Source organism: Alligator mississippiensis, chromosome 10 (assembly GCF_030867095.1).
Source record: "Alligator mississippiensis isolate rAllMis1 chromosome 10, rAllMis1, whole genome shotgun sequence".
NCBI lineage: Eukaryota > Metazoa > Chordata > Crocodylia > Alligatoridae > Alligator > Alligator mississippiensis.
In genome coordinates this window covers 62681005-62694629 of record NC_081833.1, presented here as the reverse complement: position 1 = coordinate 62694629, position 13625 = coordinate 62681005, and the positions used below count along the sequence as shown (strand labels likewise).

General features: G+C 44.1%; 1 protein-coding gene across 1 annotated transcript in view; it reads right to left on the bottom strand.

Annotated features, from left to right (window-relative positions):
• The window catches only part of DYNC1LI2 (dynein cytoplasmic 1 light intermediate chain 2), a 36840-nt gene extending 24207 nt beyond the window's left edge, over positions 1-12633 (bottom strand). The window contains exons 1-4 of the mRNA XM_006269826.3: positions 12509-12633; positions 12265-12338; positions 11221-11337; positions 2524-2754 (exon numbers count right to left, since the gene is read on the bottom strand). Coding sequence (XP_006269888.1) covers positions 2524-2754; positions 11221-11337; positions 12265-12338; positions 12509-12603 — 517 coding nt within the window. The 5' untranslated portion in view covers positions 12604-12633. The remainder of the gene's footprint in view (positions 1-2523; positions 2755-11220; positions 11338-12264; positions 12339-12508) is intronic.
• Between the last annotated feature and the right edge of the window lie 992 nt (positions 12634-13625).

The following is a 13625-nucleotide window of genomic DNA, read 5'->3' as shown; positions in this document are numbered from 1 at the left end:
CTACAACAAATTATGTAAAAAAAAGATTCTGTGGCCATATCAGGAAGTTATTAATATCTCAAAAAACACAAAGTGAAAATACTTTTCAAGTTTCAGGAGTGCCAGTCAGTATTACTGCATTGCACTAATTGGGGAAACCTTTGAGAACATATTAAAAGCTAGCACAGCTTCCTAAGATAGTGCAGTGGAGGACAAGACAGAAGGACATAATTAAAGAAAAACGACCTCTCTGCTAACATTTCACATTCAAAAAGGGATAAAGCATTCGGAAGGGGAAAATATATTTATTCAGCTGCATACATTTTAAAGCAATTATACTTAAAACTTTGAACTAACAATTCAATTAAGTGGATTGTCAAGTCAAGAGAACCTGAGAAAAGAAGAAAAGCTTTTGAAGCTGTTTTAATTTATGTACCAACATCTTCAATCCCCATGCCATTTAAAGAATGCTGCACTGGAAATAGAACCCCTTACCAACATCCTTTATTTCCTGAATGCATTTTCCTATAAACAAGATCTTCCATACTGCCTGGACAAGTGAAGCCTTCTCCTGGAGAAGCCATAGCAGTATTAGTATCAAGAACATGCTTTGGATTTGCAAAAAGTGCAAGACAGCGAACAACCAAATTAAAAAATTTTAATTACCACCACAAGTATTTTATAAGACAGATATTTTATATTCACAATATTCTCATGCAGAGGAAGCCATTTAATTCTAGGGGAAAGGATTCATTCTGGGTAGTGTCTTTATTCCAACTATGTGTTAGTCCAATAAATGTTGGAGAAGCTTTTGAATACAAGGTGTTCTTTATCAGGTATACATAATTTCTGGACCAATCAGAGCTACAACATTACTCCAATACTACCAAATTTAATTCTAGGAGCATTTACCAAGGATAAAAGTCTAAAAATACCTATTTCATTACAACACTGAACAGACTGTTTATAGTTTCCCCTCACGACAGAAATACAAACTGGTGTAATGCAGTAAATTTCAAAAGACTCCCTGCACTTCCACATTTTTTCCCTATGTAGACCTCCATGATAAAGATGTGATAGATACAAGTTGTTCATTACCTAAATATCCAGCTGGGTTGAATGGTCAGCTGTAGCATTTTAGAATCAACTATGAATATTCCTCTCCTGCTCATAATTAAGTTGGAGTAACAAACACAAGAATTTAATCATGCACTACCAAATCCCTTTCCCAGCCTTACTTCCCTTTGTTAGGGCTGGCAAATGTGAAACAGTGTGGGTGCTTGCTATATATTATCCAAGTCAATCCACATACAGCGTTAATGCGCCGTAACACGTGCATGTGTAGACACTGACCTATTCCTGCTTACTGCGCAGTAAATTAAAGCTGGCGTAAACACACGTGTGGACACACCCAGTCTAGAATTTCTTTGAAAGAACCATACAAGCGTACCCTAAAAGTTTTTTAAAACCTAGAAAATTAATTATTTTAGAAAGTACATTCAAGTGAGAAGTTTAGGAGACAAACCTCTAGAGATTTAATGGCTAGCAAAATCCTATCAGACTTGGAGAATCCCTTGACTTATGTCACAGTCAGAATTTTGAGTTGCAATAGACAAGGAATACCCAGTTCCAAAGAATGAGGCAAGCAGAAGTGCATTAGAAAATACTTATAAAGAGGCCTTCTTAGAATATACTAGGGGTGCGCCGATAAAGATTTTTTGCCCGATACCTATGGCTGATATGCAGCCCAGCAGTGTGGAGAGCAGTGTCCAGCTGGTAAGTGTGTGGGAGGGAAGGGACGTGGCAGAGGGAGCGCAGATCGAGGCCCCCATGGTGGGGGATGGAGTGGGGCTGGGGCAGGGTCAAGCGCTGCCCAGCTTGGGGGGGGAAGGGGGGCGCGCCAAGGCATGGGATGGAGGTGCAGGCAGTTCATTTGGTGGGCATGGGGAGGATGGCAGGGCAGCTCCACACAACCCCCAGGGGAGGCATAGGGGGCATGTGCCCCCTGGATTTGTGCACAGGGGAGGGCAGGCTGTCTGCTGCAGACTTGGGGCCAGGGGCTGTGCCAATTGCCGATAATGTCAATTTTCCTTTTATCAGTGTTGATCCGACACTGACCGATAATATCGGTGCGCCTCTAGAATATATGTGTAGCACATGGAATGGCGAGGAGAGAAAAATGCAAGTTTGTTTTCATCTTTAAAAGAAAAAACTTGGATCATTGTTCATAAGTGCTGTTGTTTCACTGAATGGGCCAAGACTCTATAACTTGTATATTTTACACCCTTCACTGAAAGTATTTAATTCCTCCGATATTATGCTAATAATTGGGAGTTTTTAAAACTTAATCAAAAATCCTTTAAAATTAGCTCTGTTGTTGAAACTTCTATGTTACTCTTAGCCTACTCCTCCCTAAGAGCTATGCACAAACAATCAGAAGGAAATGTGCCAATATAGAAGTGGTCTAGCAGAACAATGGCTCCTGTTAGCATCCTAAAGATGCAAAAGCCTTTCAGAAAAAAAAAACAAACATTAGACACTTACATTTTTGTTCCATGTCTCTCATCTCTTCTGGGGGAATTTTCATCTTATCAATATGCTCACGTAAAACACTGGCCCATTTTTGTAAAGATTCCATTACAGTCCAAGGTCTAGACATGTCAACCACAAAAACTACGATGGTGTCCTGTAAAGAGTCTGCAGAAACAGCAAACTTCAAAAGCCCTTTATGGTACAAGTCACCATCCAGAATCCAGACGTTACAGCGGGTGTGATCTGGAGGAGTGGGAGGGAATAAAAAAAAAATGATAGTTATACACATCTCAGACTGATAGGCCCATTGCTACAGCCATATTAGCTCACCAATAAAGAGAAAAGCAACAAGGTACTACAAAACCTAATAAAGATTGCGCAGAAGAGTTACCAGAAAAACTAGCCTGCTTGTTTTTAAACACGTGTGTGCTTAACACTGCTCATCTCCTAAAGAAAAAAAGAGCAGTGAACACCCAGGAAGCAAACTGGACATGTCCCTCTAAAAAGGGTCTTTATTCTCTTTGCTAATCTTTGTTTTTACTTTAAAAACATACGAACAATTTGTTTTCTCTAATTTTTTCCAGGGATTACAGAGCATTGCGGAATTTATCATATGTAGATAGGTATCCAAGTTGTAGCTGCATTGGTCTAAAGGAAAAGGCAATCAGGACTCATAGTAGAGATTATATCTTTTATTGGACCAACAGATGTTTGCAAAAAAATTCTTTAATTGCAAGCTTTTGGGCACAAACACCCTTCATCAGGCATTGGAGAAAAGATTGTGAAAGTTCTCCTGGGAAATGAAAGTTCGTATTGCATAGGATTTCACTGAGTGAAATCCTATGCAATACGAACCCGGGAACTATAATGAACTGGATAATTTCACTGAGTGAAATCCTATGCAATATGAACTTTCATTTCCAAGGACAGCTTTCACAATCTTTTCTCCAATGCCTGATGAAGGGTGTTTGTGCCCAGAAGCTTGCAATTAAAGAATTTTTTTTGCAAACATCTGTTGGTCCAATAAAAGATATCATCTCTACTATGAGTCCTGATTGTCATATGTAGGTATTCACACTACATCAGACTGTCATTGACCTATGGCCTGCAGGCCCCATCTGGCCCACAAAGAGGTCCAACTAGCTGGTGGTGGGGTGAGGCAGAGGGGGGAAAATCAGCAGGATGGAGTTGTGCTCTACTTCATTGTGGATCCTGCTGCTGTGTTACATCGATGCTTCCCAGGTTGCAGAGGGGATGGGGAATCAGGAGTGGGAGGTAAAATGCAGGCAGCTGGCCACTCCAGGGGCTGAAGATCTGCTGACCCCTGCACTGGATTCCAAGCCTAGCCATCAAGTTTATTATAGTTACCATCCATGATTAAGCGCTGGGCACTATAGAGAGGTACGAGTAGAAACAGCTTCTATGCCAAATGGCTCACCGATCAGAAATAAGCAGCAGGTAATAGTAGGAGGGAAGCTAACTTCTGAGAAAGAGGCCAGGAGCAGGACCAGACTAACAAGCGTGCATAATTTGGTAGTTCTGAATTATTTTAACATTTAAGATTCTGTGAACTCACGTGCTTCAGCAGTGGCTGTCACATAACCATGCCTTGCAAAATGCAAATCTTTGTTTTCTACTTGATACCTTTATAAGTTCATTTGTTTTCCCTACTTTCTACAGAGCATACATAACACACAAAAAAAAGGGAAAGCAAAAGCTGTGAAGTCGGAACTGTGGTTGCACAGACATTATGCAGTCTAATAAATATCAGTTCCATGCATCTTCCATACAAGCTCTCCTCATTCAGTACTTGGGAACGGAGCATGCCTGAATATGAGAAGTACAGTGAATAAAGTTGACTGAGGAACACTGCCTCATTTTCTGCAGTATATAATGAATGAGGCAGGGAATTGATGGTCTCTTCTGGTGAAGGCCTCATCAGTCCAGATAACCACATTCCAAGCTCTCAGACCCAGGTCTCCTAATCCCTTTGTTTCTCATTTCCTTCCCCTCCTCACCCATACTCCTCTGCTCTTTGTCCGGATTCCCCAACCCAGGCTAGCTCCTGTCCTTGCCATGTTTTGAGTCAGGCTTCGTGCTGACAGGCTGCCAACTGAAGAAAGTCTCCCTTCCCTCAGTTCTAGCACAGGTCAACCCTGCTGGGAGCAACCACCCCAGGAATGCCCTGCTTCCCCCAAGGAATATTCTGAGCTTTGCAACCAAACCCCTAGAAGTTTTAAAGAAATGCAAACAGATTTAACAGACTTGTACATCAAATGTAAGTATTACCTCTACCCCTAGAGCATTAAAGGCACGTTTCTCACACAAAGGCAATCCCCCAGACAAGTTTCAATCTCTCCATCAAAGCCCAGTCATCAGAACTTCAAACTAATTCTTTTAAATAAGAGAGAAAAAAAAAAAAACCTTTATTCCCCACCCCTCATATTCTCAGTAATAACTGAACCATTTTTGCTGGAGTTTACAAAAAACAGCCCAAGATAGGCCCCTAAAAATGCAGCCTATACAACAGAATATTGGCAAAGTTATAAGCAATTTGGAACAGATTCCTGTTCCCATACAGTACCTTTGTAAGCTCCAAGTAACCTGAAGCACAGTTTAGGGGGCATTATCAGCTGCACTTATACTCAAACCAGATCTGGACTGGGATTGAGGGGGGGAGTGCCTCAGTCTAGATTCAGACCCACTTCTGATAGTGGGGCAAGCAGCTCGGCATAAGCCATGCCTGAGCTGCTGTGTTGGCTCAAGGAGTCACTGAAAATGAATTCAGCTGGCATTTGCCCCCCTGCCACCAGAACGCACCCCTGCTGGGGCTCCCATATCCTGGGATTCAATGGAGGGCCCTGCAACCAAATTCCCAGCTCCCCCAGGAGCCCAGTGGGCCAGATACCATGGCTTTGTGAGCCCCATCTTTGACACCCATGACCTATTCTACCAGCTGGATGAACACCCCCCCCTGCTCCCAGCTGGCTGCAACACGCCCCCCCCCGGGATGCTCCACCACCCCATCAGTCTGAGTTCATCAGCCGCACCTGCCACCCACTGCCCCGCACTAGGGGGTGGGCCTGATGCAGAATAGGGGTGGGGGGAAGGGGGGTGGCATGCAACTGGATGTGGAGCAGCGGCAGCACAGGCTGGTGGCAGCAGCCGCCACGTGCAAGCTTTCGCCTCCCTCCATCCCCTTGCTCCTGGAGGCACCGGCAGCACAGGGTGGTGGTATGCGGCACTCTGTTGTTGTTCCCCCACCCTCATCATTCTTGAGGGACAATTTGCTAGTGCTATAATAAAAAGGCAACCAAACTGTCTTCATTGCTTCCTCCTGTGGAAGAACAGCTTCCCCCAGCTCTCACTCTGGTACTGCAGTTCCCCTGTTTCCCACCCAATGTCACAAAATGGCTGATATCAGAGTCCCTGCAGTGACAGAGGTGTTCTCCCATTAGGCTGAGGAAGAGCCGCTAGGGCCACTCACACTGGCACCAGTGGGGAAGAGGAGAGTTGGCTCAGGAACTGAAAGGAGAGAAGAGGCTACAACATAATGATATAAGTTGCTTTTCTAAAATTGTTTAGTGTTTATATGCAAGTCATGATCTTAAAAATAGCATATACAATACAGTACACTGGCATCTACATTTCTCCTACTAGCTTAGCCAGTGTCCTGTTTAATATAGGCACTGCTAACTAAGTGCTGCAATTCTACCATAGCGGCGGATGCATTTCTATTTGCATTGTAGATACTGGTGTAATCAAAACTATTACTCTGATAATAAACCTAACTACAATTTTAAGTTATAGACACTTCTTCTGTCTCTCTTAACATGTGGAAATAATATTCTACAAAATTAACATCTACAATAATACGATTCCACTGCTATAGCAAGATCTGTTTTCACTGCAATACTAGGCACTTGTCATGAGACCAAGAGTTTTAAGGTATGTAATTAATTTAAGCCTACTCTCCCCATGTTCTAAGGTTACGTTTTATTTTGTTTTACAGAATAGAGTTAACTGCTCATTAAACAGAAGCATAGCAAATCCAGCTATCCTCATACAGTTAAGCTAATGAGCAAAATACTTGAGTTTGCATCAGGAGATGCTAAAAAAAAAAGTGTACAGAAGAAGAGACTGAGAGCATCTATGTTTGAGATAATGGTCTCTTCTTCAGCATAATGGCTTTAACAGCGCCTTGAGCTACAATCTCTTAAAAAAAAAGAACAAACAGACTTCAGGAAATAGTCCTTGGTCTTTCATTCACATAAGTTATTCAAGCACCACCACAGAAATAAAAAGCCAATCATTGTTTTTAATTATAAACTCTGTTTGCCCATCCTACTTCCTAGTGGTATCGTTAACTTTATACAGTTATTTGCTTACCCAAAGAACTGTGGGTTTTTAGTGAGCGCTGCATTTGCATATTGCTCACTTCTAAGTCATGCCCCCCAACATACCCAGCTTCAGGAAATTCAGCCAGACCCAGTCTGCAAGCAAAAGGTTGCTGACCCTGGCTATGGTTCTAGCGTAGAGAGTCATTTAAACTTGCAGTGCTTATCAAATCATATCAGCCCAGAAGACAGCTAGACATCTGTGATCCAAACTAAGAAAATAAAAAACATGTCCTGTAAAACAAGACACAATCTTCAAGTCAGAAGCTCCAAAGCCAAAATGGAGGCTCCCACAATAACCTGTGTGCCAACAGCACCTGGATCAGGCTGGAAGAACTAATCCAATTGGAACATCTTTTAATGACCTTGCACAGACCCACTATGAAGCACAACTAACTCAACTTTGTGACAAACAGCAATACAATAACAGAATGATGCTACTCTGGATACATGTCTGGAGCTATCAAAAACCACTTGGATTGCAAATGAAGTAGTCCAATAACGCTATAACTAATATGTAGAGATGCACTTAATTAGTTGAACACCAAGTTTAATATCACATAACCAATGCCTCCTGCTTTAGTCTTCTGTGCACTGTTGCTTGAAGAACTGCCTCTTACCAGTGGCAAGAGACATTTTAAAGGGCAGTTTATGAAACTAAATTTCCTACATGCACTGCCAATTACAGATGCCAATTCTTGGGAGGCTCACCAGTCCAGATGGGATACATACATGGTGATCACAATGGACTGGGAAAAGAGACTCTCAGGAACAGCTCCTAGTAATCCCTAGAACTCCCTTCAACATAGGAACTCTGAGTTCTGTATTTTGAATGAATTTCACAACATTATAACAAATCTTATTCCTAATGCAGAAAAGCTAAGAAGCCATAAACTACAAGGAAACTGTACCTGAGGCTAATGATCTAGAAGGATCCCAGGTGTCCCTGAACCTCTTCTGGAACAAATGCCTTCACCTAGACAGTTTGGGCCAGCACCCTAGAAAGGAGATTTTTCAGGCAGATTCAGTAGTGGATGTGTTCCAAGACAGCTAAAGACCCAAGCAACTAAAGTAGTTTTCACATTAAATTGAATGATTAATGTCTGGCAAAAATAGAAGCGAACTGGCTAGTTATTTAACTAAAGGACTGCATAAATAGCTTGGCACCCAAGACAGATGTTGTCCACAGCCAAGAACTGGGCAGATGCTGCTGGTGTGGGAGGAAAGCCAGAAGACAGCATCGCTACCAGCAATACTGTTGCCTCACAAAAGAGAGGCATTTTCTACACACTGGCCCAATTGTTGTGTGAAAAGTAGGCATTTTAGACCATACACAATCCCGAGGGAAAAAGGCGAGAATCATAGGGCAAAGTAGAGCACATACTTAGCAATCTACAGTAGTGCTATTTCAAGTAAAGAGACTGAATAATTTCCAAATAGATCAAGGGGAATAAGCATCACTGCCTAGACTCTTGAACTACTAAGTTTGCCACCTTACTCCCAGAGACAACACAAAGGGAGGAGGAAGCAGATAATGACTCTGTCAAGTTCCTTTTCTTTTGTCCTCCCATAATTAACAATTTCAGGAACCAAGGCTGAGAAACCTGAAGATACTAGAAAAGGTTTCCAGTAGCATAGCAAAGTGATATGAAGGCTTACCTACTCTGACTTCAATTCAAGAGTTCTAGAGACCTATGGCTGATGTGATGATTTCCCTTTGTCTTATGAAAGTCTGGAGATTGTAGATGGCCACTGTACTGACATACAGGTCTAAAATGCCAAATAAGTCATGAACTAAGCTAGTGGTATGATCTTGAGCACTATATTCCTCTGTTTCGCTGTGTTTAGCTGCTCCTCAGAAACATTCTCAATTAAAAGGGATCTATTCCCAAGGAAAAAACTGGTATTTTGTCAAATCAATTTAGTTCTTGGCCATAGTTACACAGAGCACTTGATTTTCACTTCAAGGGAAAAAAATCTTTGTCATGTCTGGCTGATGGATGGGTCTCACCTATTTTACTACATAGTTTATTACATTTACTACTGCATAGTTGGCTGCTGACGCCAACAACAGGAGAGAATAAAAGAGTCAGGAATTGGTTTTTTTACAGGCCCTGCTAAAACCTGTTACTGATGTGACTCGTGCAAAGGCTTGAATTGAATCAAGCAGAGTCCAACAGTATATCTTTACTAAATACCTGAAGTTTCCAAACAAATTGATGGATGATAACATAGACAAGAGGATCACATCCCCAACAGGGATTGAGGAGTGAGAAATCCCTTCTTCCCGATTAAAAGTATTCTTGCATATCTCCAAAGCCTTTCCTTCCTCCTCTAAATGAGGAAGGCTGTCAGAATACTGGGTGGGTCAAAGAAAGGGGCAATAATGCAGATGTTAGTACTCCATCAGAGTGACAAACGTGGCAGGGAATCATATACATTTACTGGCTTCGGAACTACAACAGGTTTAAGGACAGACTTATTATCTTCAAACTCAGTGGAGAGGACCTCAGCCAGAAAAGCCCCACAGGTTAAAGAGGATGACCAAAGGAACCTAAGAAAGCAAGACCTTCAGAACCCAGGATGGCACTCCTGAATCTGTTCAAGAATCACTCAGACCTCCCAGGCCACCCAAAGGCTAACCAGGAAGTTTTATACAACCAAGTGTTTTTTTCAGTAAGTAAGGTGAAAGTAAGCTAACCTTCTCCAGAAGGAGCTCTCATGACTACAGGCCCTGACAATGGCACTAAAGAGTCATCACCAGTCAAAGATGGCATGAAAACCAGTCCTGAAGTGACAACAGCAAGAACAATTTCTGATTGAATCAAGGCAGACATCTCAGACAGGCAGTCCCTAACTCATGGCTGAATCCTCAGAGCACTAAAGAGCTGCATACTAACAGCTTCATTGTATGATATTATCCTTCTTAGAGCATAACAACAAAAATCTCTGTGATACAAAAGGAGCCTTCCTCCTCCCCTTGCACCAAAGCTAGGGCATGTTTGTTTTGCTCAGAACTGAAGAAAGTGCTAAGTATCAATGTTGAGAACATAATTCTGTGGTGTACGTAATTCAAAGGGAAGACTGGCCTCAGCAATGAAAGTTCAAGCACAAAAGATTTCCTTCAAGCTGGGGATGTCTAAGTGCTCACTGAAGGCAATACAAATCCATCTAGCAGAAGTGTCTTTAGTTGGCACTGACTTGCCTGGCACTGGCAACAAAGACAGTTTACTCTTACTTCACAAGGGAACAGAGCACATCTCTAATCCAAGTACTAACCTCAAAAGGCATCAGAGCCACCCCACCGATTACTGATGTAAGCTTAAGGGTTATAAGCCACATGCACAAGTTGGAATCTGGGGTACTTGATATCCTCCTTGCTATTTTCAGGGACAAAGAAACATTTTTATCCCAAAGCTTTTATAAGCAGTAGTCAGCATCATCATTCCCATGTACAGACAAGAAAAATAAGGCACAAAGAAATTAAGTACTTTGCCCAGGATCAGAGAGAAGATCAGAAGCATAACTGGAGAGAATCCCTAGGTCTCCTTGAACCACACTAGTGCTCCATCTAGTAGATCTTCACCTACCCATTACATTGTGTCTTGCCTCCAGTGGGCTGGGAAAAACAGTGATGAAGCTAGCAGTACTTTAACAGCTCTGGGAAGGAGGAGAAGGAGGATGAGATAGAGATGCACTCTTACATAGGGGAAGGGAAAAACTAATTCTGTCAGTGTCTTATTCTTCTTTTTACTCACCGAATAACCTTTACTGAAATGTCTCTTTTATGTAGATAAGAGTAACCACTTAGCCAACATGTATAAGATACAGGAAAATGTGACCTACATACAGCTTGCTTTAAAAAAAAAAAAGGTTACAAAACCCAGTAAATCCAAATTTAGACTGCAGGATGCTCTTGGATATGTCACTTTAATTTTTCCCCACTGCAGGAGCATGGATTGAGTTGCATTTGTATACGATTATAAGCAGCTAGAATGATCTACCAGTCTATCAGCATCAGCAAAATATCTACCCTGAAAGTAAATGGATCCTCTGAGAACATGTTGTTCGAAGGTATTTTGTCTCCTGAAGAGGCCAAGCTGTGAGAACAGTGAAAGAGAGAGTACTCAGTGCAAAATGCATTTTTCTTTTGACAGCTACATCACTTTCTTACAACATACACAGTAATGGAACGCTTAACCCAGCCACTTGGGTGTAATCCAAAATACACGCTACTAAAATGCATAAAAATTACAAAAACCTATCAGTGACTTGATTGGTGCAACGCTGTATGCAGACGTAGCAAACTCACCATCTCTGTCTTCGTCGTGAATATTTAGGTATAGGTATTCCAGCCCTCTTCCTTTCTTGCCATGTTCCGCTCCTTGTATTTTAGTCATAAGTGTTGTTTTACCTGAACCGTCATCACCTGCCAGTAAGTTTGTACAACAAAAAGATACGTTCAGAAATCTGTTCTTTGCAGAATAGGTTGTTTTCAAGTGTGCTCAAGCAGTCAGGAAAAAACAAAACAAAGCAACCGGTTTTGTTTCTAGGGGGGAAGGACTTGTTTTAAAATCTCCATGCAAACAGTTGAATTTATCACTAAGAGTACAACACACTGAAGACATACGCTAAGAATATAACATAAGGATAGATAACAAATAGCACAGAGTGCTTAGCAGCCTAGACGCTAAATAGTCCATGTGATCTTAAGCAGCAATGAACTTACTGGAATGAGCTGAACCCTAAAAAGTTGAGGAACAGGCACTTAACAAAAAGCAAAATTTATATGGACGTGCACCAATCACAGGAGCTCTAGCTCTGGAGCAAGACTCACTTCCTGGGTTTCAGCCAGGCAAACGAGCCTTTTGCAGTCCAACTGACCGAAAAACCAGCTGTTCTCCACTGATCCCAAACCACGTTACCACAAGTTTCAGATTAAGGCGGCATCTAGTAACAACCCCAAGTACCAGGCCGTTTTAAATCCCCATCTAAAAACAAAACCAGGTTCAGATGAACGTATCAGCTCCCACCCAAGTGGAGACCCCGATTTACTCGGACACCCGCCACGGCAACGCCAACAGCAGGCCCCACCTACACGCGGAAAGAAGTGACAGCCCGGACAGCTTTAAACACCCGTTCGGCTGAACCGGCGGGCGTGCAAAGCCCAACGCTGATGGATTTCAAGCGGCCGGCACCTGCGCGACTGCCACGGCAGGGAAGCTGCCGCGTTTCAGACCGAAGCGTGCTGGCACCGGACCGGACCCGCGGGACAACCCCCAGCCCCCCACAATGAAGCGGGCGCCGCTGTGTGCGCTCGCCCGTCGGGAAACACCCCCCTGCAGTGAATACTCACCAAAGACAAGGATGTTTTTGCCGGAGGGCAGCTTGGACCGGGAGCGGGTGGACACCTCGCTCAGGATGGAGGACCTGCGCGGGGAGAAGCGACACGGGGCTCAGCTCGGCTCCGGCCCGGCTCCGGCCCCCCCCGCCCTCCGCGCCCGCCCCGCCCGCCATTACTCAGCAGCAGCGCGGCCCCCGCCAGGGCCCCGCTCGGGGCGGGGCCGGGGGAGCCGGGCCGGGCCGGCCGCGCTGCTCACCACAGGCTCTGCCCCTCCTCCTCCTCGCTGGGCACCTCGGCCGCGCCGGGCCCCTCCGGCGGCAGCAGCTTCGCGTCCGCCAGCACCGGCGCCATCTTGCCAACTACAGCCACAAAGAGTGACCTCACCGGGGCCGCGAGGACCCCGGCCCCGCCCCTCCACCCGGCGGCCCGGGCTGCCCTCACCGGCGCCTGCTCCGTGAGGAACTTCCTCCCCCTGGCTCGCAAGCGGACGTTGCTGCGCGGCCAAGCAGAGGGAGCCCTGGGCGGGGCGGGGCCCCGGCGGCAATCCGTTTCAGTCAGGCAGCGGCGCGGGCAGCTATGGCGGGGAGAGGGGAGGAGGGGGTCCCCGGTTCGGAGCAAGAAGTCCGCGCCGCCGCCCGGCAGCTCCTAGCACCCGCGCGGTCCCAACGCCGCCCGCACCAGGGTGGTGGTGCCGCCGCGCACGTGCCTGGGCCCGTGTCTCTGAGGGCCGTCTGTGATCACCAGGGATCCTGCTGGTTTTCTGGTTTAAAAAACCCCACAATTTTCGATTAAAAAAGTAACCCTAAATCCACAATTTCCCGTGTTTCAAATGAAACGCCACTACTAGATAGACAGATATCTCCATAGAGATATATCTATTACAAAAATCTATATACATATATCAATTTATCAATATATTTATATAAATATCTATATAAAAGAATATATATATATATAGATAGATATCTATATACAGATCTCTATATAGATATATATTGTAACGTTTCTTTCGAATCATAAAAAAGTAACCCCAAATCCACATTTTTCTAACTGCAAATTGGGGATTTTTTTAAATCAGAGAAAACCCAGATCCCTGGTGATCACCCCCCGGAGAAAGATGCTGATGCTGTTCCCGTTCAGCTCAACAAGGTCCCTGCTCCGTGACCCGACAACTGTTACACTTCCCCTTGCGAGGACAGGGAGGGTCTCAGCAGCAAAAACCCACAGGAACAAGACTGGCTTCCAGTTCCTGAACTGGTTTTTAAGTCAGGCGCGAGTGAAGCAGCTAGAAGAAGTACGTAGGGGAAAGCCGGAGCTAACTGTGGAACGTAAAATGATCCCTGTAGTAACCTCATTTACCTAACAAGCTAAAA